The sequence below is a fragment of the Mobula hypostoma genome, chromosome 2 (assembly GCF_963921235.1).
Source record: "Mobula hypostoma chromosome 2, sMobHyp1.1, whole genome shotgun sequence".
NCBI classification, from domain to species: Eukaryota; Metazoa; Chordata; class Chondrichthyes; order Myliobatiformes; family Myliobatidae; genus Mobula; species Mobula hypostoma.
Window position 1 is genome coordinate 239,525,912 of NC_086098.1, and position 25,725 is coordinate 239,551,636.

At 47.6% G+C, this 25,725-nt stretch overlaps 2 protein-coding genes across 3 annotated transcripts in view; one reads left to right on the plus strand and one right to left on the minus strand.

Moving 5' to 3' along the window:
* The first annotated feature begins 387 nt into the window (after window positions 1-387).
* Window positions 388-25,698, plus strand: LOC134342974 (tuftelin-like). Of its 2 annotated transcripts, none has more exons than XM_063041727.1 (13): window positions 388-518; window positions 3,541-3,612; window positions 4,371-4,466; window positions 7,900-8,001; window positions 8,852-8,944; window positions 10,275-10,343; window positions 12,649-12,759; window positions 15,180-15,308; window positions 15,396-15,490; window positions 20,218-20,323; window positions 21,318-21,401; window positions 23,745-23,854; window positions 25,221-25,698. In XM_063041727.1, the coding sequence occupies exons 1-13, from the start codon at window positions 462-464 to the stop codon at window positions 25,282-25,284; spliced, it is 1,188 nt and encodes a 395-aa protein (XP_062897797.1). In that variant the 5' UTR covers window positions 388-461; the 3' UTR covers window positions 25,285-25,698. The 2 variants fall into 2 exon arrangements, with proteins under 2 accessions (XP_062897797.1, XP_062897798.1); XM_063041728.1 differs by having other exon boundaries at window positions 7,903-8,001; window positions 25,221-25,696.
* c2h1orf43 (chromosome 2 C1orf43 homolog) overlaps window positions 12,781-25,725 on the minus strand; it is a 46,140-nt gene continuing 33,195 nt past the window's right edge. Inside the window, exon 8 of the mRNA XM_063041731.1 lies at window positions 12,781-13,161. The gene's annotated coding sequence lies outside the window, so the exon portion shown is untranslated. The remainder of the gene's footprint in view (window positions 13,162-25,725) is intronic.

Consider the following 25,725-nt stretch of genomic DNA (forward strand, 5'->3'; position numbering starts at 1 on the left):
GTGCTTCTGCCGTGGTACAGTTGGACATTTGTCTCTAAGCAACTAGATTCAAAACTACCCAACGTCAGATGAGATAATGCAAATTTTAAAAAACTCTGTAGATGCTGAATATCTAGAACAAAAGTATGGGAAATTTTACTCGCTCAATAGATGTGCACGCCGCTGGCATTTGTATCTTTCCCTCATTAGGGATAGGTCGGGGACTTTACTCAGAGTTTGCTGCCGCCTGCATCGAGTTAATCTGACCGAAGCGAATTCCAAGGCCGGCAGGTACGGAGGGAAAGTTGAGCGCCGTGTGATTGGCTGCGGCTCGCAATGTGGAGCGTTTCGCGGCCCGTGATTGGGCGGCCCATAAATCCATCAACGCGGCTTGTCAATTGCTCCGTGCTCACTGGGCGCGGGTTGACCCTCGGATCTCTCCTGCCGTGACTTTACTTTTGCCACTTTCAAACTTCGCGACTATGAGCGGGTCCAGGGTTTTGTCCATCGCTGATGTTCAGATGGCGCGCGAGAGAATTGTAAGTTTGGGAAATGGGGGAAGGGACGGGACGGGAAAGCGTTCCGAGGAAAGGTCACCGACGTGTCATCGTCTTTTCACGACCGCGTTAGTTCCTCTTCCAAAGTATTCAGTCTGATCCGAGTTTTTCCAGCGCTTCGTTTATAAGTGTGCATGTTGCGAGACTGTCGTCGGTAGCATTGGGGGAATTTTGACATTAATGCTATTGGAGTTATATATTAACATATTAGTTTGATAAATATTGCTTTTAAATTGTGTGCGTATTCCTCTAGAATAATTTATTTCAAATAAGAGGTCGCGAGATGGGAAAGGCTGAACAATATTCAGACTGACACGGGAATATGAGATGTTCCCCACAACCCAGGGCCACATTCTTCTCAGTGTGAGTCCGCGTTCTTTGTTGATACAGGGTGTGGATGTGCGTGAGACAGAGATCGGTACAACCTGGTAACTGCACTTGGAATCGGTTTTCTTGTACTGTCATGGCAAGTATATTCCACCCATTGGTAAAGCGAACCCACCAACGTCATTAGAATTCTTACCCCGCGGCGCAGAGCTGCTCCAGGATGGTATTTAATTACAGATGATGCGCCGAACAGGCTGGTCCAACGAGCTCAGCAATTTAACCCTAGCCTAATCAAAGAACAATTTATAATAAGCAATTAACCTACTAACTGTGAGAGGAAACCGGAGCACCAGGAGGAAGCCCACGGGGTACATACTTCCTGCAGAGGAAGCTGGAATTGAACTCGGAACCCCGACGCCCGGAGCTGTAATAGCGTCGCGCTGACCGCTTGCGTTACTCTGGCTTTCTAGCACTGTATCAGAACAATCTCTTGTTTTTATGCGTATCCTTGTGTCATTCTTCATTAACCTTCACAATAAGGGGTGGTTTACGGCAGTGGGTTACCCTGCCAGCTGTGTGAACGACACAGACACAGACACACACACACCCGCTCTGGTCTCCTGGAATGCCTTGGACTCCGGAGCAAACTTTCCAGACTGCTAGAAGTTTTCAAAATGTATTTATTTATATAGAATACAGCCCAACAAGACCACGTGACCCAATTACACCCAATTAACCAGTATATCTTTGGAATTTGGAATCAGCAGCACCCACACGGGTCACTGGGAGGATGTACAAAACTCCTGACAGACAGAGGCAGGACTTGAACCCAGGTCACTCAGCAGGCTTGGGTTTGTTTGTACATGCTGGATTGAGTTACTCCAGGGCAAATGTGTGAGATCAAGATCCCACACGGAACGCTCTCGGCACAGTGACGGGCAAAATACCTCACTCTCCTGGAATGATTCAACCTGGCTGGCTCCATGGCAACAGGGTTAAATGGTCACGGAATTACACTTCAGTTTCCCTGCCAACTCCCACATTATCCCCGAGGACGAGGCAGGAATCTCTCAACACTTTGTCCAGCTCTGCTGAAACTGCCCCCCTCTCCCCCCTCTCCCCCCTCCTCCCCCTCTCCCCCCCTCTCCCCCCTCTCCCCCCCTCTCCCCCCCCCTCCCTCCCCCCTCTCCTCCCCCCTCTCCCCCCTCTCCCCCTCTCCTCCCCCTCTCCTCCCCCTCCCCCCCTCTCCCCCTTCCCCCCCTCTTTCCCCACACCCCCTCTCTCCTTTCCTTCCACACACCCTCCCCTCCCACTCCCTCCCCCCATCTCCCCCACACCCCTCTCCAACTCTTCACTCTCCTCTCCCTCTTACCCTCCTCCCTCTCTTCACCTTCCCTCCTTGTCCTCTCCCCCGCCTCCCCCCTCTCTCCTCGTCCCCCCCGCTCTTGGTCAGTTTCTGTGTCTTTCTCCTCCCATCACCCCCTGCCAGACTACCTGTCTCTAGACAAACAGACAACTAACCGAAACTAGGGAGGGGGACTATTTGTTCTTTGTCCTTTGCTTTGTTTTCCTGTTAATGTTTATCGGAATTCATGATCCTTCCAGAGAATTTCACGAGAACACAAGGGCACCACGACAGGTTAGATACTGACCCCTGGTGCTGCCCTTCGAGATAGAATCTATAGTCATAGTCATACTTTATTGATCCCGGGGGAAATTGGTTTTCGTTACAGTTGCTCCATAAAATATGAATAGTAATAGAACCATAAATAGTTAAATAGTAATATGTAAATTATGCCAGTAAATTATGAAATGTCCAGGACCCGCCTAAAGGCTCAGGGTGTCTGACCCTCCAAGGGAGGAGTTGTAAAGTTTGATGGCCACAGGCAGGAATGACTTCCTATGACGCTCTGTGTTGCATCTCGGTGGAATGAGTCTCTGGCTGAATGTACTCCTGTGCCCACCCAGTACATTACGTAGTGGATAGGAGACATTGACCCCTGCATCTCAGGGGTATTGACGGAAGTTTTGATATACAATATGATTTGATGGCATAAATGGTTAGCACAGACTCGCTGGACAGAAGGGAATTTTTGGGGCACTGTGAAAGAGCACACAGAAGCTGTATTTAATGTCAGTGACTCCAGCACAACACTACAGCTTTTTGTGCTTAGATCCTTCAGGAAGGATGTTCCTGTTAATGTTTGTCAGACTTCATAACCCTCAGGGAGAAGTCCACCCAAACATGCTAGTGCACCATGGCTAGAAATTCCCTGGATACTAGCTGAAAGATGATTTGGGTTCTTGGACCAAGGTGTAGAAACTGCCGGAACTCACCAAATTTTGTTGATGAACCACAGAATGTATCCTATTCGGCATCACGGTTTGATGTGGCAACCGCTCTGCCCGTGAGCACAGGGGTTGTGGACACAGTACAGCACGCCGCAGGAACTGGGGTCCCCTCGGTGACGTACCTCTCACTGCCTCAGGAAAGCAGCTGGCAGAGTCAACAATCCCTCCCACCCCAGACATTCTCTTCCCTCCTCTCCCATCGGGCAGGAGATACGAAAGCCCGCAAGCTCGTCACACCAAGCTCGAGGGCAGGTTCGTTCCCCACTCCGGGGGATTGTGATGCAATGTGGAGGGGGAGGTATCCTAATGATGTGTTTTTCTGCAGGATGTACCCAGGCTGAGACTGACGTTGCAGACTGAAGAGGACCCAACGTGGAGGGACCAAGCCAAAAGAAAGGTGGGTGGTTCATTCCCCGACCTCCTCGGTTCCCTGTCCTGGGACAGTAGATGTAGTGTGAGGATGGGGCTTGGCTTAAGGGCTAGTTTTAGTAACAGCGTCAAAGGATACGGGGGGAGAAGATTCAAGATTGTTTAATGTCATTTTCAGTACACATTTCTTCGGCTGTCCATCGATTTCGATGTTGACTGAGGCCTGGGCAAGGTTGTATGGAAGACCGGCAGTTGCCCACGCTGCAAGTCTCCCCTCTCCACGACACCGATGTTGTCCAAGGGAAGGGCACTAGGGCCGATACAGCTTGGCACCAGTGTCGTCGCAGAGCAATGTGTGGTTAAGTGCCTTGCTCAAGGACACAACACGCTGCCTCAGCTGAGGCTCGAACTGGAGACCTTCAGATCACTAGGCCGATGCCTTAACCACTTGGCCACACGCCAACTTGTGTTCCAGTACACAAGTGTAAAGGGGAACAAAATAATTTTTACTCTGGATCTGGTACAGCACAAAAAAACACAATCAGATAAAGAACACAATAATAGGAAAACACAATAAATATAAACCCATAAGACAGGTTCTATACATTGATTGTGTGTCCATAAAGTGACACTAGCACAGGAATGCCTGTCCATTGGGCTGAAGAGTATTTCTGTGAAATACAACTCTGGGGCTCTGTGTTGAGGGGCAGTCGCTCTCTGTGAGAGCGCTACTCGTTTAGAACTCTAACCTGGTTATTTTGAGACTTCTGCCGTTCCTACTTTCAGCCTGTGGGAAGAGCTTATGCCGTTGTCTCATCCCGGAACGGCGGAGATGAACCGTGGGACTGGGAGCAGGATCGACCTGCCAACGAAGCCAGCAAAGTACGTACAACGTCTGTGCACCTTTCCCTTTTCCTTAAGGCGCTCTTTAAACACTCCCTCGCTGAGCGTTACGGAGGAGTAGTGCACGTGCTCCTGCCCACGTCAATGGTGTTGAGAGTTTCAAGTTCCCAGGGGTGAGCATCACCAACAGTCTGTCCTAGTCCAACCGCGTAGACGTCATGGCCACGAAAGCTCGCCAGTGCCTCTACTTCCTCTGGTGGTTAAAGGAATTCAGCGTGTCCCAGTGGGCTCTCGCCAGTTTTTATCAAGTGCCATCTTGTCCGAATGTAATATGGCACGTGACTGCCAAAAACCGCAGAGAGTTGTGGACACAGCTCAGTGCGTCACAGAAACCAGCCTCCCCTCCATGGACTCTGTCCACACTTCTCGCTGTGTCAGCAAAGCAGCCATCAGAACCAAAGACCCCCCCCCCCGACCCCAGACATTCTCTCTTCTCCCCTCCCACTTCAGGCAGAACATACAAAAGCCTGAAAGCACGGACCACCAGGATCAAGGCCAGCTTCTATCCCACTGTTATCAGACTCTTGAACAGACCTCCTGTATGATAAGATAGACACCTGGCCTCACAACCTACCTCATTATGATTTTGTACTTTATCATAGAAACATAGAAAATAGATGCAGGAGTAGGTCATTCGGTATGATCATGGCTGATCATCCACAATCAGTATCCAGTTCCAGCCTTATCCCCATAACCTTTGATTCCGCTATCTTTAAGAGCTCTATCCATCTCTTTCTTGAAAGCATCCAGAGACTTGGCCTCCACAGCCTTCTGGGGCAGAGCATTCCTGCCTCCAGCATGTCCAATCCCTTAACAATTTTATATGTTTCAATAAGGTCCCCTCTCAGCCTTCTAAATTCCAGAGTGTACAATCCAACTCAGAACCCTGTACCAGCCTTCCCTCCATACCCCCTGATCCCTTTAGCCACAAGGGCCATATCTAACTCCCTCTTAAATATAGCCAATGAACTGGCCTCAACAGTTTGCTGTGGCAGAGAATTCCACAGATTCACCACTCTCTGTGTGAAGAAGTTTTTCCTCATCTCGGTCCTAAAAGGCTTCCCCTTTATCCTCAAACTGTGACCCCTCGTTCTGGACTTCCCCAACATCGGGAACAATCTTCCTGCATCTAGCCTATCCAATCCCTTTAGGATTTTATATGTTTCAATAAGATCCCCCCTCAATCTTCTAAATTCCAACGAGTATAAGCCTAGTCAATCCAGTCTTTCATCATATGAAAGTCCTGCCATCCCAGGAATCAATTTGGTGAACCTTCTTTGTACTCCCTCTATGGCAAGGATGTCTTTCCTCAGATTAGGGGACACAAACCTGCACACAACTGCAGATCATTTCCCTGCACTGCACTCTCCTTTCAGTTGTTGCACTTTATTCTGTATTGTTACTGTTTGACCTTGTTCTACCTTGATGCACTGTGATCTGATTGGTATGAACAGTACACAAGACAAGCTTTTCACTGTATCTCAGTACATGAGACAATGGTAGACCAATTCCAGTACCTGTCCCACCACCTCCTTATGAGGCTTGGGCCAGATTTGTTGTGGTAACCCCCTGTATAAATGGGACCTTTCGAGAGCGTCACTTATCCTCAATCTTTTTATCCGCAGCAGACCTCTTTGTGGGTTTGCGAAGAAGCTGTGGAGAAAGATGAAAGGGTCTGTGATCTGGTTGTGTGACACAGGACTCTCTGATCTATGGACTGTTCACAGGGACACATGCACATCGAGATGAACATCCAGTGCTGCTGGCCTAGCATCAACTCGGTGAAAGGTGCCCTTTGGCCTGCTGGACATCGAGATGTCCATGGGAAAGTGCTGCAGACGGGCACGTTCCAGTGGGGGACACACCGAGTTCAGTGCAGCCACTCTGAGGGCTGAGTGGGGAAGAACCACAGTGTGGGATTCTTCACTGCAGAACGTGGGTGAAGAATCTCCCCAATTATTGTAATAGTGTACCTCCCCCAGGGTAGACACCTGAGTGGCAACAGTCCCATTGGTTTTTAGGAATGTAATAGGACGCATTGACGATGAATGTACGGACAAAAAGGCTTTGGTCGCTTTATTCTTGTAAATATTTTTATTCTGAATAAAGTTTATTTTGGTTAAGTTACCACCACCCAATGCCATGGGCTGACCATCAGAGTTGGACTGTTCCCATTGTTGTACCAATATTCAAGGAGTTTACCCCATCCTGACCCTACTCCTGTCTTGCTCACACCCTTCCAAACCCCCGACTTCATGACTTGCCTTGGACTGAGACTGAAAGTTGGTTTAGACGAGGCACAGGAGTAGGCCTTTCTGCCCGATATATTTGTGCTAGCCATTATTCCAAATTAAATGAAATCCCTTCCGCCTGCACGTAGTCCATAGCCCTCTATTCATGTGTCTATCTACAAGCCTCCATCAGAAACAATCATATCAGCATCCACCTCCAATCCTACTTGGCTGAGGTCACTTCTTGACCCTCAGTGAACCAGCACAGGCAGGAAAGGGGGACTGCAGACACTGGAAATCCAGAGCAACACACATAAACCTCTGGAGGAACTCAGCAGGTCAGGCAGCATCTATGGATGGAAACGTCTCAGGCTGAGACCCTTCATCAGGGCTCCAAAACGTCAAATGGTTATTGGCGATGCCTGACCTGCTGAGTTCCTGCAGTGTTTCGTCTGGTGTTGCTGTGTTACTAGGTACAGGAGCCTCAGGACCCACTCCACCAGGTTGAGGAACAGTTATTAACCCTCAACCATCAGGCTCTTGAACCAGTGGGGGATAATTTCACTCAATTTCACTTGGCCCATCACAGAACTGTTCCCACAACCTGTGGGCTCACTTCCAAGTTTTCTGTAATAATCGCTTGCTTATTTATCTATTTATCGGCCGGCTGGTGGCGTAGCAGCATCAGTGCCAGTCTCCGGAGCGAAGGCTCCCGAGTTCGAATCCAAGTCGGGCCACCCCCGGAGCACGCTTTCCATCTACTCGGCCTCGTAAAAAAAAAAAGGGTCGAGTCAGGAACGTTCATATCGTGACCCAGTTAGTCCGAAAGGAGACCAATCCTGACAGCACGTGCCAGAAAAGAATGGCTGACTGGTGCGACGTGCTAGGAGGGATCTAGTTATTTCATTTTTTATTTTCTCCTTTGTATTTGCACCGCTTGTTATCTTTTGCACTTTGGTAGTCTGTCCATCCTGTTGGGTGTGGTCTTTCATTGATTCTACTGTGTTTCTTGGATTTACTGTGCATGCCTGCAAGAAAATGAATCTCAGGGTTGTATATGGTGACATATAATAACTTCGATAATAAATTTACCTTGAACTTTGAAACAGTGTCCTTGAGGCTGAAGATGTGTGGGGTAAATCTAGCCGTTGTGCATTCACTAACGGAGTTTCTGTACTCAGCAGGCGTACCTGACGTATGATCCAGGTGTCAAAGGCAAGCCCCCCAGTACCCAGGAGAGCCCCCTCGGGCAGCTTCGGATGGAACTTGCACAGTTTAAAGAGGTTAGTTGGCTTGGAGCTTTGAACAGGGGGCAGGTGTGGATGGTTTGATCGGTTGGGCAGTGAGGTGGCAAGTAGAGTTTAATCCAGAGGAGGGTGAAGGGGATGTGTGTGAGGTACTGGATTGTACAGGAAAGGTGGGACATCAGTGAGGTGTATGGGTGGGGAGGGGTGAAAAATCCACTGATTCCCTTTCACCCAGCACAACAAATTATCACAATGTAGAGGGAGTTTCACTCTGTGTCTGACCCCGGGAGTGTGTGATGGGACAGTGTAGGGGGAGCTTTACTCTGTGTCTAACCCTGGAAGTGTGCAATGGGTCAGTGTAGTGGGAGCTTCACTTGGTATCTGACCCTGGGAGAGTGTGATGGGACGGTGTAGTGGGAGCTTCACTCTGTGTGTGACCCAGGAGTGTGTGATGGGACGGTGTGGAGGGAGCTTCTCTCTGTGTCTGACCCTGGGAGTGTGTGATGGGACGGTGTGGAGGGAGCTTCACTCTGTGTCTGACCCCGGGAGTGTGTGATGGGACGGTGTAGAGGGAGCTTCACTCTGTGTCTGACCCCGGGAGTGTGTGATGGGACAGTGTAGAGGGAGCTTCACTCTGTGTCTGACCCCGGGAGTGTGTGATGGGACAGTGTAGAGGGAGTTTCACTCTGTGTCTGACCCCGGGAGTGTGTGATGGGACGGTGTAGAGGGAGTTTCACTCTGTGTCTGACCCCGGGAGTGTGTGATGGGATGGTGTGGAGGGAGATTCACTCTGTATTTAACCCTTATGAAGAGAGAGGACATGGTGCAGGAAGATGCCATGTTCTGATATCCACTACACTGACATTATTCTGATGTCCGTCTTTAGGTGAGGCATTCCATGGAGATGATCCGACAGAATCTTTCTGCCGGGATGAGTGGATCGCAGTTCAACGTTCTGGATTATTACACCAAGCCCGAGGTAAAAATGTGGGGTCTGCCTGTTCACCAGTGATACCCTTTGGTCACAGGGTCATGGAGACAGGCCCTTCAGTCCATTGAATCTGTGCTGACCCATTGATACCGACCCCACTTTATTCTCCTCACATTGCCCAGCTACCCGTTCCAGATTCTAGCCCTCACCCTCCCAGGGTGGCAAGGTCGCAGCTCCAGTGTGGGATCACTTTGCACCGTTGTTGGTTAGAGGTTTGTCTGGTGTCCCCGTGTCCACAGGGGTTTCCTCCGGGTACTCCGGTTTCCTCACGTTCCAAAGACGTGCGGGTTCGTCGGTCACATGACTGTAATTGGGCTGGCTGGGCCGGGAGGGGAGATCTGATGGAAATTTACAGAGGCACAGAGTGTCTGTTTCCCAGAGTCGAAATCTCAAACACTGGAGAGCGTGCATTTGAGGTGGGAGGGGGCAGAGTTTAAAAGGAGGGGTGGACAGGTGTCAGTGGGCTGAATAGCCTGTTCCCCGCCTACAACCCAACATCGGGTGAAGATGGATTTGAGCTTCTCAGCGGACGAGTAGCTGGCCAGGCGTAGGCAATTGGAAAGATGCACCGTCCATGGTGATAATTGATTGGGCCTATGGAAATGCAATGGTGAGGATCACATTGGCTTCTATTTGTGACCTTCCCCCAAGGTGGAAGAAGAGAGCAATCCCTCCGTTGGGTAGCAGTGGTTAGAGGGAGGGGATTTGTTAATTGCACACTTCCTACCCTAGCCCCTGCTTGGACAATGCAGGCAGAGAGGGCCCAGGGTGACCTTGTCCTCTAGTGCCAGATGAAAGTGTTAATGTTTGATGTCTCTGGGCCTGTACTTGCTGGAGTTTAGAAGAATGGGGGGGGGGGGGCGGAATCTCACTGAAATCTAGCCAACATTGAAAGGCGTAGATAAAGTGGATGTGGAGAGGATGTTTCTATAGTGGTTGAGTCTAGGACCAGAGGGCACAGCCTCAGAATAGATGACATCCATTTAGAACAGAGACGAGAAGGAATTTCTTTAGCCAGAGGGTGGTGAATCTGTGGAATTCATTGCGACAGATGGCTACGGAAGCCAAGTAATTGGATATATTTAAAGTGGAGGTTAACAGGTTCTTGATTAGTCAGATTGTCAAAGGTTAGGAGGAGAAGGTAGGAGAATGGGGTTGAGAGGGATAATATATCAGCCATGATCAAATGGTGGAGAAGACTCGATGGGCTGAATGGCCTAATTCTGTTCCTATGTCTTACTGTGTTGTAATGGGACGTTCTTGTTGAAGTTTGAGTTGATTCAGTGTCTACCTGACTGACCCTCCTTTGGTTCACTAGAGTGTTTCCCGGCTGAGCCGTGAGGGAGAGCAGACTCCGCGGAGTGGGTTGACAGCTGCAAGTACTCAGGTGAGTTTGCAACCCACAGAGGTTGTTGGAGGACAAGTGGGAGGTTCTGCGGTAATGCTGTCACTTAGAACACAACACTAAAGCACAGGTATACAAGGAACACCATAAAAATCATGGCCTCCTCCACTGCCACAATGAGGCCTCTCTCAGGATGGAGGAGCAACACTTGGTAGCCTCCAACCAGATAGCATGAACATCAAGTTCTCCAACTTCCAGTAATTTCCCCCCCTCCCTCTTCTCTTCTCACCCCCTCAACTGCTCATCACTTCCCTCCAGTGCCCCTGTTCCTTCCCTTTCTCCATGGCTCACTCCCCTCCCCTATTAGATTCCTCTTTCTTCAGCCATTTACCTCTTCCATCTATCACCTCCCACCCTCTACCAACCTTCTAGCTTGTCCTCCTACCCCTCTCCCCACCACCTTATTCTAGCATCTGTCCCCTTCCTTTCCAGTCCTGAAGACGGGTCTTGGCTTGAAATGTTGACTGTTAATTCATTTCCATAGATTCTACCCACCCTGCTGAGTTCCTCCAGCATTTTGTGTGTTTCCAAAATCTACAAAATCTCTTGTGTTTCAACGAGATCCCTCTGCCTGCACGTGATCCAGATTTCCATAAGACTATAAGGTATAGGGGCAGAAATAGGCCGTTCAGCCCATCAGGTCTGCTCTGCCATTTGATTTATTTTCCCTCTCAACCCCATTTTCCTGCCTTCTCGCTGTAACCTTTGACACCCTGACTAATCAAGTGACTGATTAGTTACCACTTGAAATGTACTCTAACGACTTGGCCTCCACGGCTGTCTGCCCAGTTCCTTATAAAGCCTCAGCTTTACATCTTTGCTCATATTCAGTCCTCGCGAAATGAACGCTAACATTGTATTTGCCTTCCTTACCATCGACTCTACTTGCAAGTTAATCTTTAACCTGCACAAGCTCTCCCAAGTCCCTTTCACCTCAGATTTCTGAATTTTCTCACTGTTCAGAAAACAGTCTGAAAACACCTTTATTCCTTCTACCAAAGTGCATGGCCATACACTTCGCTACCCTTAGAAATAAGATCCTCACCATTCACCTTATCTCAGCCTTTCCTGACCCTGTGTAGGGTCGCCCCTTAGCCTCCTACACTCGAAGGGAAGAGGAAAAACCCATCAGCCTCTCCTTGTAACGCAAGCCGTCGGCTCCTGGTAGTTTTACCTACCTCTCCCACTTCCTCTGGCAGCTTGTCCCACGTCCCCATGAGCGCAGTTGATTTTTAAAAAAAATTTGGGCCAAGACTAATGCTGATTATTATTATTATTTTGTGGTGGATACCCCGTAGTCCTTATGTTTCCTGCAAATCCTAAAATATTACATTTACTGCTACTGGTTTTGCTTAGACTTCCAAGCGATGATTCTGTTGATTTTAGTTTTAAATTCAGTAGCCGAATTAATTGAGGTATTGCATGGTCAAAGTACGGTTTGTCCAACTCCTGGTAAAGCCTTGCATCTGTTGTTTGCCTTATTTGACTTTAATAACGGTGTATCTTCTGGTGTTGTCTGTCTATGTAATGTGGATAGCAGTGGACATTGTGGGTTAGTGTTGTGTTTTTCAGTTGAAAAGCACGCATTTGGCACTAATTGCGGGGTTGGTGTGTGAGTCACATTGTGTGCTGTGATTCGGATGCTCTGTTGGTTTGTTTGTTTATGCTCTGTGTAGCCCGGGTTGTCTCCAATGCTGTTGACACTGTCACAGTTCACTTCTATATTAGATCTATCAATTGCTGTTGCTTCTGAATCAACAGAGGCATTTATAGTAGACACATAATGCTTGAAACTGACTTTTGAATGCCACGCGTCTGGCCTTGCGAATACTGTACATATTACCACACAGTACATCCCTCAGCACCATCACTGAATCATTCAGCCCCACTGTAGCACCAGCAAGAAAAAATCTCTGGCGCCTCCACTGCCCACCACCCTCTGTTTCCCTTTAAACCTCCCCCCCCACCCCCAATGAGCCCGTGCCATCCAGTTACACCCATGTGACCAATTAGCACGCTAACACGGACGTCTCTGCAACGTAGGAAAAAACCCACGCGGTCACTGGGAGAACGTACAAACTCTACAGTCAGCAACGGGAGTTGAACCCAGGGTGCCGATGCTGTATCTGCTACACTATCCTGCTCTCCCTGCCCAGGCCTTATCCACGTCCCTCGGGATTTTATAAACCTGTTTTCAAAGGGGGTGGAGAAGGGGAACGAGGTGGAGGACTCTCAGGGTCGGAGGAACTTTATTCGAGGGGGGTTAACCATCTCTCCCTCTTGGCAGATGGACACCTGGGAGCAGGAGACGGAGCAGATGCGGGAGGCCACACGGAGGCTCTACAGGAAGCTGATGGAGGCCGAGGGGAGACACGAGAGGGAGACCAAACTCTTGGAGGTGAGTGGGACAGACCTCAAAACAGGCCCATCCACTTTGGGGCATCTCCTTTGTCAAAGACAATTGGAGGGCTCCATCAAAAATGTTCTAAGTAAATTTGTTATCAAAGTTGACATGATGCATGTTAGGATGTGCTGGGACACATCAACGGTGACGTAACCTGGTATCATCAGGTGTTTCGGGTCTTTCAACAGCAGACACCCTTGCCCAGGCGACCCAGCCAGGTTTGATCTGTCCCCGGCTTGTGTCCCAGCAGCAATGGGCCCACGGGTCACAGCTCTTGATCCATAGCCATCCAGAGGTCGCTCAGCAGTCTCTGTGACGGTCCTGATGGCTCTTTTCTTTGCAGCCCCTGTAATACCAAGGAGAGCAGGCAATGCGATTACCTTGAGATTAATTTTCCTACAGGGGGAAAAAAAAGAAATTGTGTTGGTTGTTGATGCAAGTACATTTGATAAATAAAGCTAATCCCCGTTAAAAAGGGTGAAGCAGAGGACGGGTGGGAATGACTCTCTGCACAATGGAGCCTTGCCTTGCTGGGGGAGGGGTTGGGATTGAATGACTGACTGACTGACTGAGCTTGTGTACGGGAGGTTGATGTCAGGAACTTTTACAGTTGGTAACACAGTCTGTGGGTTTAAGGAGAAGGTGGCTGGTAATTGCCAGGCAGAAGAGACTCACGTCTGGCTCTGTGGCTCATCTCTGCTCTGCCATTCATGAAGGTTTTATTTTACGTCTGTCCCATTTTCTTGTTCTAGCCCCACAATTCTTCAATTTCTTCAGTAACAAAAGCTGTCCATTGACCTGCCTTGAATACACTAGGGGACTGAGCCTCTACTGCCCTCCTGGGTAGAGACTTCCAAGCATTTTCTGCCTATTTTTGGCTGAACAGTTCTTCTTTTGTCTCCCCTGAATGTAGAAACAGTGACCCCTGATTTGAGACACCCTGGCCAAACGTGTCCCCACTCTCTCAAGTTTCGTAAGAATTTTGTGTGTGATTGGTGTACAGGGACATTTCAAATTCTCCCCATGTTTAAAAAAACCTCTTCTATACTTAAAAATCTCACACTATCCCAACTTATCATCTCACCCCTCCACTTAAGCTGTCTATATGCCCCCTCCAAATCCTCCCCTAATGTTTACCACTCTGAACCCTTGACACAGCACACTCTGCCGCATAGCTTTGTATCAACAGCAAGCTTCGATATTATACAGAATATGCCCTCTTCTCATTACTACCATCAGGGAGGAGGTACTGGGACCTGAAGTGTGTTAGGAACAGCTTCTTCCCCTCTGCCATCTGGTTAAGGCTGAAAGGTGTCAATTTTATGGGGAAAAACTTACAGGAGTGTTGCCAGGACTTGACCTGAATTATATGGAGATATTGAATTGGTTAGGACTTTATTTCCTACAGCGTAGGAGAGTGAATGGAGATAATACACAAAATTATGAGGGATATAGATATGGAAAATGCAAGATGGCTTTTTCCACTGAGGTTGGATGAGACTAGAACTACAGGTTATAGGTCAAGGGTGAAAGGTGAAAAGTTTAAGGGGAAGTTGAGGAGGAACATCTTCACTCACAAGATGGTGAGAGTGTGGAACAAGCTACCAGTGGAAGTGGTGAATGTGTCTTTGATTTCAATATTTAAGACAAATTTGGATAGTACGTGTACGGGAGGGATTTGGTCAATGGGACTGGTCAGAATAATAGTTTGGCATTGATTAGATGGGCTGAAGTGCCTGATTTTTGTGCTGTAATGCCCTGTGAAACTATTTCTGAACTATTATTTCACTAGTCCTTTTTTGTTTTTGCACCTTGTTTTTGTAGCTTACAGTAATTTTTGTCTAGCATTGTACTGCTGCCGCCAAACAAGACATTTCATGACATACGGCAGTGATATTAAACCTAATTCTGATTTTCTCACAGATTGCTGGGCCACTTGTGGGCCTGTGACGTGTGTGATGAAACTGTGCCCCACGCAACAGGGGTTGTGTTTAGAAATTGCACAGCATCTGACTGCGAGTCCAAGTCACTGCAGAGGACTGCTGAGAGGATCATGGGGGTCTCTCTTTCTCCTATCCGAGATCCTTATCAGGAGCTTGCATAGGCAGGGCTCTTAGCATTGTCAATGATCCTGTCCATCTGTCCAACAACCACTTTGACCCTCTAACAACAGGCTGGAAGTACTCTGGCATTAGGGCAAGAATTTAAGATAGGGAACAGCTTCTTCCCGCAGGCCCATAAGACTACTAAGCTCCCTGCCACCACCCAGGCCTCCTCACGTTTACAGTTTACTTTTTGTGTTATAAATGCACCTCATTATTTGTTAATTTATTTGTGGTAATATTACTTTGCGTGTGTACTTGTGTACAGCTGAATAATAAAACTGACTTGTACTTGTCCTCTCTCTGCTGTAGGATCAGGCCAGCCTGTACAAAAGGCAGCTGGGAGAGACCAGGCAATTGCTGCAGAGTTCGGAGGAGAGGGTGGTCCAGCAGGATGGGCGGATTGAGGAACTCCAGCGGTTGATGGCCGGAATGGAACAGGTGGGGGTGGGGAGCACGTCTGCGGCTCGGTGGTGAGGGTGGGGTGGCGACCTGAGTGCTGACAGTGTCTCGTTGATCTCTCACCAGGAGCACCGGATTCTGGTCGCCAAGATGGAGGAGGGCGAGAGGCAGCTGGGGGAGATGAGGACACGGAGGCAGGATGCCGAGGCTCATCAGCACAGGTACAGCCGAGGCGGGTTGGTGCCCCCACTCCCTCTCAGAGCCGTGGGGCAAAGCGGGCAGCCCCTCTCTCCATCCATGGTTGCAACTTGGGACAGAACACAATGGGTCGAGGAGTTTCAGTGGGCGATGAAGGAGGAACTGTCAACACTGCGTCAACAGTTCCACCCTGTCCCAGATACTCACTGACCTGTTGTACATTGCTCCAAGTTGCAGCATCTGCAATCTCCAGAGACTAAAGCTAAAGGACAAAGCTTCAAGGATTGGGACAATAGATTTATGATCTAGTAAGACAAAGGAGCAGAATTAGGCCATTCAGCCCATCGAATCTGCTCTGCCATTTCATCCAGGCTGATTTATTATCCCTCTCAAACCAATTCTCTCGCCTTCTCCCCATAACCTTTGACACCCTGATTAATCCAGAAACTGTCAAATTCTGCCTTAATATACCCAATGTCCTGCCCTACACAGCCATCTGTAGCAATGAGTTCCATATGTTCACCGCCCTCTGGCTGGAGAAACTTCTTCTCATCTGTTTTAAATAGATGTCTCTCAATTCTGAGGCTGTGCCCTCTGGCCCTAGACGCCCCCGTTACAGGAAACATCCTCTCCGTCCACTCCATTTAGGCCTTTCAATATTCGATGGGTTTCAATGAGACCTCCCCCACCATTCTCTAAACTCCAGTGAATACTATCATAGAACCATCAAATGCCCTTCATACATTAAGCCTTTCATTCCTGGAATCATTCTTGTGAACCTCCTCTGGCCCCTCTCCAGTGCCAGCACATCCTTTCTTAGACAAGGGACCCAAAACTACTCACAGTACGCTATGAGTGCGGTCTGACCAGTGCCTTAAGGCCTCAACGTTACATTCCTGCTCTTCAATTGAATGCTAACATTGCATTTGCCTTCTTTACCACCGGCTCAACCTGCAAGTTAACCTTTATGAATCCCCACTCCCCTTGCACCTCCAATTTTTGAATTTTCTCCCCAGTTAGAAAATAGTCTATATTCCATCTAGCAAAGTGCATGACCATACACTTCCCTACACTATATTCCATCTGCTACTTTTTTGTCAGGCAAAATTTCCCACGATGAAAACTATGCTGACTTTAGCTTATTTTATCACGTGCCTCCAAGTACCCCAAAATCTCATCCTTAATAATGGACTCCAACATCTTCCCAACCATTGATGTCAGGCTAACTGGCATACTATTTCCTTTCTTCTGCCTCGCTCTCTTCTTGAAGAATGGAGTGACAATTGCAATTTTCCAGTCCTCCAGAACTATTCTAGAATCTAGTGATTCTTGAAACATCATTACTAATGCTTCCAGTCTCTTTAGCTACCTCTTTCACCTACAGGCTTTTCATCTTCCCAAGCACCTTCTCATTAGTAATAGCAACAACACTCCCTTCTGCCCCAACACGCTCACATTTCTGGCAGATTGTTCTTATCTTCCACAGTGAAGACTGGCACAAAATACTTAAATTCGTCTGCAATTTTTTAAATCCCCCATTACTACCTCTTCCTCTCCAGCATCATTTTCCAGTGGTCCGATATCGACTCTCATCTCTTTTACTCTCTCTCTCTCATATATACACACGTATATTAAAAAATCTGAAAAAACTTTTTATATCATTTTATCTCATTGGCCAGCTTTTTTCATATTTAATCTTTTCTCTCTTTATGGCTTTTTGAGTTGCTTCCGTTGGCTTTTAAAAACTTCCCAATCCTCTAACTTCCCACTAATATTTGCTTTATTCTATGCCCTCTCCTTTGCTTTTATGCTGTCTTTGACTTCCTCGTCATCCACAGCTTCCTCAACATCCCTGTAGAATATGTTTCATGTTTGGGATGGTCTTACCTGCACTTACCTAATTGCTCCCAAAAACTCCAGCCATTGCTGCACTGTCGTCATCTCTGCTGCTGTCCCCTGGCAACTAGATTTGGCCACCTCCTCTCTTATGGCTCTGTAATTCCATTAATTACTCCATTGTAATATTGATACTTTAGATACATCCAATTTTGGCGGCTACTTCTCAAATTACAGGATGAATTCTGTCATATTATGATCACAGACTCTTGAGGGTTTCTTTATCTTAAGCTTACTAATCAAGTCTGGGTCATAGCATAACACCCAGGCCTCAACCACAAGCTGTTCTAAAAAGCCATTTCATAGACATTCTACAATTTTTGTAGAATGCAGTAGCACACTACAGGCCTTTTGAACCAAGATGCTGACCTTTAAACCTACTCTAAGATCAGTCTAACCTTTCCTTTCTACATTGTCCTCTATTTCATTGAAAAAGTCTCTTAAATAAGAACATAAGAAATAAGAGCAGGTGTAGGCCAACCAGCCCATCGAGACTGCCCCACCATGTACTAAGATCTGTCTGTAAACTCAGCTCCATCTACCTGCCTTTTCCCCATAACCCTTAATTCCCTTACTATGTAAAAAATTATCTAACTGTATCTTAAATATATTTAGTTAAGAAGCCTCAACTGCTTCCCTGGGCAGAGAATTCCACAGATTTACCACTCTCTGGGGGGGGGGGGGGGGATAGTTTTTCCTCATCTCAGTCCTAAATCTTCTCCCATGAATCTTGAGGCAATGTCCCCTAGTTCTAGTCTCACCTGCCAATGGAAACAACTTTCCTATCCCTTAGCATCTTATCTATCCCTTTCAAAATTTTGCATGTTTCTATAAGATCCCCTCTCATTCTTTTGAATTCCAGAGAGTACAGTCCCAGGTGACTCTCCTCATAGGTTAACCCCTTCATCTCTGGAATCAACCTGGTGAACCTCCTCTGCACTGCCTCCAAAGCCAGTACATCCTTCCTCAAGTATGGAGACCAGAACTGCACACAGTACTCCAGGTGCGGCCTCACCAGTACCCTGCATAGTTGCAGCATGACCTCCTGCTCTTGAATTCAATCCCTCTAGCAATGAAGGGCAACATTCCGTTTGCCTTCTTAATAACCTGTTGTACCTCCAAGCCTTTGCGATTCATGCACGAGCACTCCCAAGTCTCTCTGCACAACAGCATGCTGCAATCTTTCACTATTTAAATAATAATCTGCTCTTCTATTATTCCTTCCAAAGTGGATGATCTCGCATTTATCAATGTCATATTCCATCTGCCAGACCTTGGCCCACTCATTTAACCTATCTATATCCCTCTGCAGACTCTCCACATCCTCTGTAGTTTGCTTCTCCACTCAGTTTAGTGTCATCAGCAAATTTTGCTACGCTACACTCAGTCCCCTCTTCCAAATCATCAATATAAATGGTAAACAGCTGCAGGCCCAGCACCGACCCCTGCGGCACCCCACTCACCACTGACTGCCAACCGGAGCAACACCCATTTATACCAACTCTCTGCCTTCTATTGGTTAACCAATCCACTATCCATGCCAATACACTTCCTCCGACTCTATGCATCCCTATCTTAAATAAGTCTCTTGTGTGGCACCTTATCGAATGCCTTCTGGAAATCCAAGTATACGACATCCACCTGTTCCCCTCTATCCACTGCAGTCATTATGTCCTCAAAGAACTCCAGTAAGTTTGTCAAACAGGACCAGCCCTTTCTGAATCTATGCTGCATCTGTCTAACGGAACCACTCCTTTCTAAATGTTTCGCTATTTCTTCCTTAATGACAGCTTCAAGCATTTTCCCACCAACAGATGTTAAGCTAACTGGTCTATAGTTGCCTGCCTTTTGCCTACATCCTTTTTAAAAAAAAGTGGCGTGACATTTGCTGTCTTCCAATCCGCCAGGACCTGCCCAGAGTCTAGAGAATTTTGGTAAATGATTACCAACGCGTCTACTGTAACCTCCGCCAATTCCCTCAGCACCCTGAGATGCATCCCATCAGGACCAGGGGACTTATCCACCTTCAGGCCCTCTAGTTTGCTCATCACTATCTCTTTAGTGACAGTGATTTTATTGAGGTCCTCACCTCCCATTTCATCCATAACATCATTCTTTGGCATATTAGACGTGTTCTCCACCGTGACCCTAATGTATCTGCCTCTACCAACACCCCTGGCAGATTGGATAGCCCTGCCTCTAACATTCCCCTCTATATGTTCCTCAAATCACCTTAAAATTATGGCCCCTTATATTAGTCATTTCCACCCTGGGGAAGAAAGTCTGGCTGTTCACTTCACCTATCCTCCTTCACTCCATAGAGAAGAGCCCAAGGTCTCTCAAGCAATCCTCATAAGACATGCTCTCTCATCCAGACATTTTGGTAAATTGCCTCTGTACCCTCTCTAAAGCTTCCACATCCTTCCTATAATGAGGCAGCCAGAACTGAACATCAATTCTCCCAAGTGTGGTTTAGTTGGAGATTTATGCATATGCATGCATGCATGGAGACAGAGACAGAGACACACACACAGCGCTGGAGGTTGGAACTGAACTCACATCTCTGGATCTGTGGGGCAGTGACCTTACTCACTGTACAGTGTGAAAGCATTTCAGCTCCTAGCAGGGATCAGACCCGGTTGGCTGGATATAGCGGGAGCCGGATGGAGTGGACAGGAGCGGATGGTCCCTGCGGCCCTTGTGGTCCAGGGATCAGTCAGACTCTGATACCCCATTTTACCCCTCCAGCGTGAGCCTGGTGCACTGGCGCCACAGAAGCCTTCTCCACCTACCGGTCTTGTGGACAGCTCCCAGGGTTTAACCATCTCTCCGCCTCTCGGTCTGTTTCCCACAGGTCGGAGCAGCTGGAGAAGGAGGTAAAGACCCTGCGGGAGAAGATCTCCCACCTCAGCGACATGTTGCAGAGCCAACAGAGGAAAGTCCGGCAGATGATTGAACAGGTGGGTGCATGGATACCCGTATCTCTTTTGTGTTTGTTCTGCTCCGTGACCTGGGTTGTGGAAATTCTCTGCAGGAGGGGGCGGGCAAATGTGACCAGCTCAGATACCCTGGTTGGCATGGACAAGTTGGGCCGAAAGGCCTGTATTACTCTGACAATCCCAGCCATCCTGGGGCAGATAGATGCACATGGCATCTGCCCCAGGATGGCTGGGGGCTGCATATTTCAGATTCAGATTCATTTATTTACCATGTATACATCAAAACATGAAATGTCTCATTTGCATTAACAAGCTAATAATGTGCTGGGGCAGCCCACCAAGTAATCTGGCACCAACATAACATGTTCACAAAGCTTGAGAGAACACAACAAACAACAGCAAAGCCTGCCCCGTTCCTCCCTTCCCCACCCACCCACACACCCACACACAGATGGTCCTGCAACCCTAAACTCCAGGCTTCCAGTTTTTGGCCAATGGATTTCAGCTTCTGGACTTCAATTTGGGCTTTGATCATCGGTATCAAGCCCCTGGACTAGGCAGCAATGGGACTCTAAACTCCAGGCCCACTGACTCTCCAACCTTTGTGCTTCCGGGTCATACAGACATTCGATCCCGGGCCAGGGACCCACCAACCTGGGACAGCTCGACATCCTGAGAAGGTTGGGGTCAAGGGGTAAGAGCGCAGAAAGCCCCCTACCCCCCCCATGGGTGTGGGAGTTGTTGCAACATTCCTGTTAATGGAGAGAATCCTATTTTATTCCCATCGACTTCCCCACTGGATTCCACCCCTCACCTATGGTCTAGGAGTAACTTACCTTCTACAATCCACACATTCAGAGGAATGACGTGCCAATACAGAAAGCACCCGAGGTGAGGATTGAAGCTGTATCTGCTGTGCAGTGAGGTAGCTGCTTTACCAGTTGCGCCACACTGCATCCTGGATTACTAAGTACACTGAAATCAAGTCCAAGGATGTCTGTTTCTCCCTCCACAGCTTCAGTCTTCCAGAGGTCAGATTGAGGAGAAGGACCTGTTGATCCAGCAGCTGCGGGAGAGAGTTGAGCATCTGGAGTCTGAGGTAACAGACTGAGGGCAGCACCCAAAGGTGCATTTCATTAGTGTTCTTTGGGCTGAGGGGCTTCGGAGTGCCGGGGAGATCAGTGAAGGTGTGTTTGCTCTTCTTTGAGCAGAGCAGATTAAGAGGAAATTCAACTGAGCTGTTTAAACTTGGCAAGGGTTTCGGAACCACAGCACAGAAACAGGCCCTTCAGCCCATCCAATCCATATCAGACGGTTATTCTGCCTAGTTCCATCGATCCACACCTGAACCAAGCTCCCATCCACATACTTATCCAAACTTCTCTTAAATGTTGCAATCAAACACACATCCATCACTTCTGGTAACTTGTTCCACACTCACATCATCTTCTAGAGTGAAATTGTTCTCCTTAGACATTCCACCTTTCACCCTGAACCCATGACCTTTAGTTGTAATCTCATCAAACCTCAGTGGAGAAAGCCCGCTTGCAATTACCCTTCATAATTTTGTCTATCACTATCAAATCTCTCCTTATTTTCTTACACTCTACAGAATAAAGTCCAAACCTTTCCCTATAATCAGACTGAGTCCTGGCAACATCCTCGTAAACTTTCTGTCTTTTAATCTTACTGACATCTTACTTGGTAGGTAGGTGAACAGAGCTGCACACAATACTCCAAATTAGGTCTCACCAACGTCTCATACAATTTCAACATACCATCCCAACTCCTGTACTCAATACATTGATCTATGAAGGTCAATGTGCAAAAAGCTCTCTTTACGACCCTACTGACCCGTGACTCCAATTTTAATGAATTAGGTTCTCATTTCTCCATGAATTTCCATGAAGGAATTCTGAATATTTAATTATCTTGTAATGCTGTGGGATGGGGGTAAAGGAGAGGGTACGAGGGTGCAGGGACAGGAGTGAGCTGAGTGGGGGAGGGGTGACCTGAGAGATGTAAGTGTAATTGTATCTTGTTCAAAAAAACATAGCAAGTCACTGCTAAGAGGATGCAGAGTGACTTGGATAGGTTGGGTGAGTGGGCAAATTCATGGCAGATGCAATTTAATGTGGATAAATGTGAAGTTATCCACTTTGGTGGGAAAAACAGGAAAACAGATTATTATCTGAATGGTGGCCGATTAGGAAAAGGGGAGGTGCAACGAGACCTGGGTGTCATTATACACCAGTCACTGAAAGTGGGCATGCAGGTACAGCAGGCGGTGAAAAAGGCGAATGGTATGCTGGCATTTATAGCGAGAGGATTCGAGTACAGGAGCAGGGAGGTACTACTGCAGTTGTACAAGGCCTTGGTGAGACCACACCTGGAGTATTGTGTGCAGTTTTGGTCCCCTAATCTGAGGAAAGACATCCTTGCCATAGAGGGAGTACAAAGAAGGTTCACCAGATTGATTCCTGGGATGGCAGGACTTTCATATGAAGAAAGACTGGATGAACTGGGCTTGTACTCGTTGGAATTTAGAAGATTGAGGGGGGATCTGATTGAAATGTATAAAATCCTAAAGGGATTGGACAGGCTAGATGCAGGAAGATTGTTCCTGATGTTGGGGAAGTCCAGAACAAGGGGTCACAGTTTGAGGATAGAGGGGAAGCCTTTTAGGACCGAGATTAGGAAAAACTTCACACAGAGCGTGGTGAATCTGTGGAATTCTCTGCCACAGGAAACAGTTGAGGCCAGTTCATTGGCTATATTTAAGAGGGAGTTAGATATGGCCCTTGTGGCTATGGGGATCAGGGGGTATGGAGGGAAGGCTGGGGCGGGGTTCTGAGTTGGATGATCAGCCATGATCATAATAAATGGCGGTGCAGGCTCGAAGGGCCAAATGGCCTACTCCTGCACCTATTTTCTATGCTTCTATCTGGGGCGGGAACTTTCACAATGGAATGAGATGAGGTAGAACAATTAGACAGTAGAGATTTTTTTTGTGAAACAGTGCAGGACAGGGCCTTCCAGCCACTTGAGCCACACCGCCCAGCAAACCTGACTAACCCTAACTGAACTGCAGACAATTAACAATGACCAATTAACCTGCTGCTGTGTCTTTGGACTGTGGGAGGAACTGGAGCATCAAAGGAAAACCCAGCAGTCCTTGGCAAGGACATACAGAGACTCCTAACAGATGGCGCCATAACTGAGTTCCAAACTCCAGCACCCCAAACTGTAATAGTGTCGCACTAACTGCTATGCTACTGTGGCGCCGGTTAACAGAAGGTGTTGTTCATGGGCTGAGGCTCTTGCAAGCTACAGTAGGTGTTTACTCCCTCTGCAGGTCTCTGCCACCAAATCTCCATTACCCCCAGACGTTCCATTGTAGATCTGATGCACTCAGCCCTTCCCTTTGTGTTCTGTTTGGCAGAATCGGGAGTTGCAGGATCGAGCGGAGTACCTCAGCTCCAGCAAGGGCATACCCCATCGCAACCTGTCCAAGAGTGGTGCCCAGGCACTTCCGGACCAGCACAGCCTCAGGTAATCACGGCATCGTCGCGGGGTGGGGGTCGGGGGGAGAGAGATGGTCAGTAACACTCCATCACAGCCTGTTTGAGAGCCGTGCCTAACTGGTCGCCGGACCAGCAGATAATCGGCAGGGAGTGACCATTTGTGGAGGGGTGATTGGGAGCCTTTATTCAGGCTCAGCCTTTAGCCTGCTGTTATCAGACCCCTCATGCTAAAACATGAACTCTTGATCTCACAATCCACCTTGCATGTGCACCTTTCCTCAAAGCTCAAAGTAAATGTATTATCAAAGTTATCATATACTAGCCTGATTCACTCACCTGCAGGAGAAAAAGTAGAATATTACAGAACAGTACAGGTGCTTTGGCCCACAATATTGTAGCAACATTTTAACCTCTTCCAAAATCAACATAACCCTTCCCTCCATGTTGCATTCTGCCACGTGCCTATCTAAAAATTTCTTAAAAGCTCTTTACATATCTGCCTCTATCACCACCCCTGGCAGTGCATTCCACACTATAAGACAAACACCCCCCCCCCTCCCACCACCTCTCAGGCATTTCTTCCAATCACCTTAAAATTATGCCCCTTAGATTTAATCAATTCCACCCCGGAAAAAAAGTCTGCATATCCACGTGATCAATGCCTCTCATCCTCCTTTGCTCCCAAGAGAAAAGTCCTAGCTCGCTCATCCTATCCTCATAAGACATACTTTCTAATCCGGGCCGTAATAGTAAATCTCCTCTGCGCCTTCTCTAAAGCTTCCACATCCTTCCTATGATGAGGCCACCAGAACTGAGCACAGTACTCCCAAGTGTGATCTAACCAGAGTTTTATAGAGCTGCAACATTACCTTGCAGTTCTTGGACTCACTCCCCTGAGTAATGAAGGGTAACACACCATATGCTTTATTAACCACCCCATTAACTTGTACAGCAACTTTGAGGGATCTATGGACACAGACCTCTAATCCTCCACACTGCCAAGAGTCCTGACGTTAACCCTGTACTGTCTTCAAAGTTCAAAGTAAATTTATTATCAAACTACAATACCCATTTTCTACCCTGAAATTAATTTTCTTCTGGGCATTCACAGTAAATACAAAGAAACTCAGTAGAACCAATGAAAAAAATGCACAAAGACAGACAAACAACCAATGTACAAAAGACAACAAACTGTGCAAATGAAAAGCAAGAAAAACATAAATATCAAGAACATGAACTGGAGCGTTCTTGAAAGTGAGTCCATAGGTTGTGGAATCATTTCCGTGTTGGGTCAAATCCAAAGTGAATCACTTCAGTTTTGCAGGTTGAACTCCATTACCATAATTGTTTTCTATAAAACCTCTTGCGACTCAAGCCATTTTTCCTTCTCTTAGTAACAGACTTATCCTGGAACCAAAGAAACCCAGAGCGTTGATGCGGGTGTTGGAAAGGCAGTGATATTCTTCTCAGCTCTCAACCACGAGGAACCTCTGGCTGCAAGTTGAGATTGGTGGAAAGCCACAGCTCCTGAGTCAAGCATGGCATCTGGAGGAGGCAGACTTTAGTAAATGGCACTGGTTCGACACCCAATGAAGCTCCTTCAACACAGTTCCCTCACGTTCTCAGGGCAGCATGGTTGAAGGAGCAACTCCAAGTGTTGCCTGATCTTTGGGCATCCAGTGCAGAGTGAGAGAGAGAAGAGTCAGACAGAGGATTTCCTCCTGAGCCTGAATGCCTGCCCTTGTTCTGAAGATACATTCATCCCTGGTGTTTCTGGAGGAGGAGCACTCAGTGTCTGCTGGCTCTCTGGTGGCCTTATGGGACCTCGGGCTGGGGTTTATGCTGGATAGGGATGAGGTCATTTTAATTTTAAAAAGAATGAATTTTGTAAACACTTAA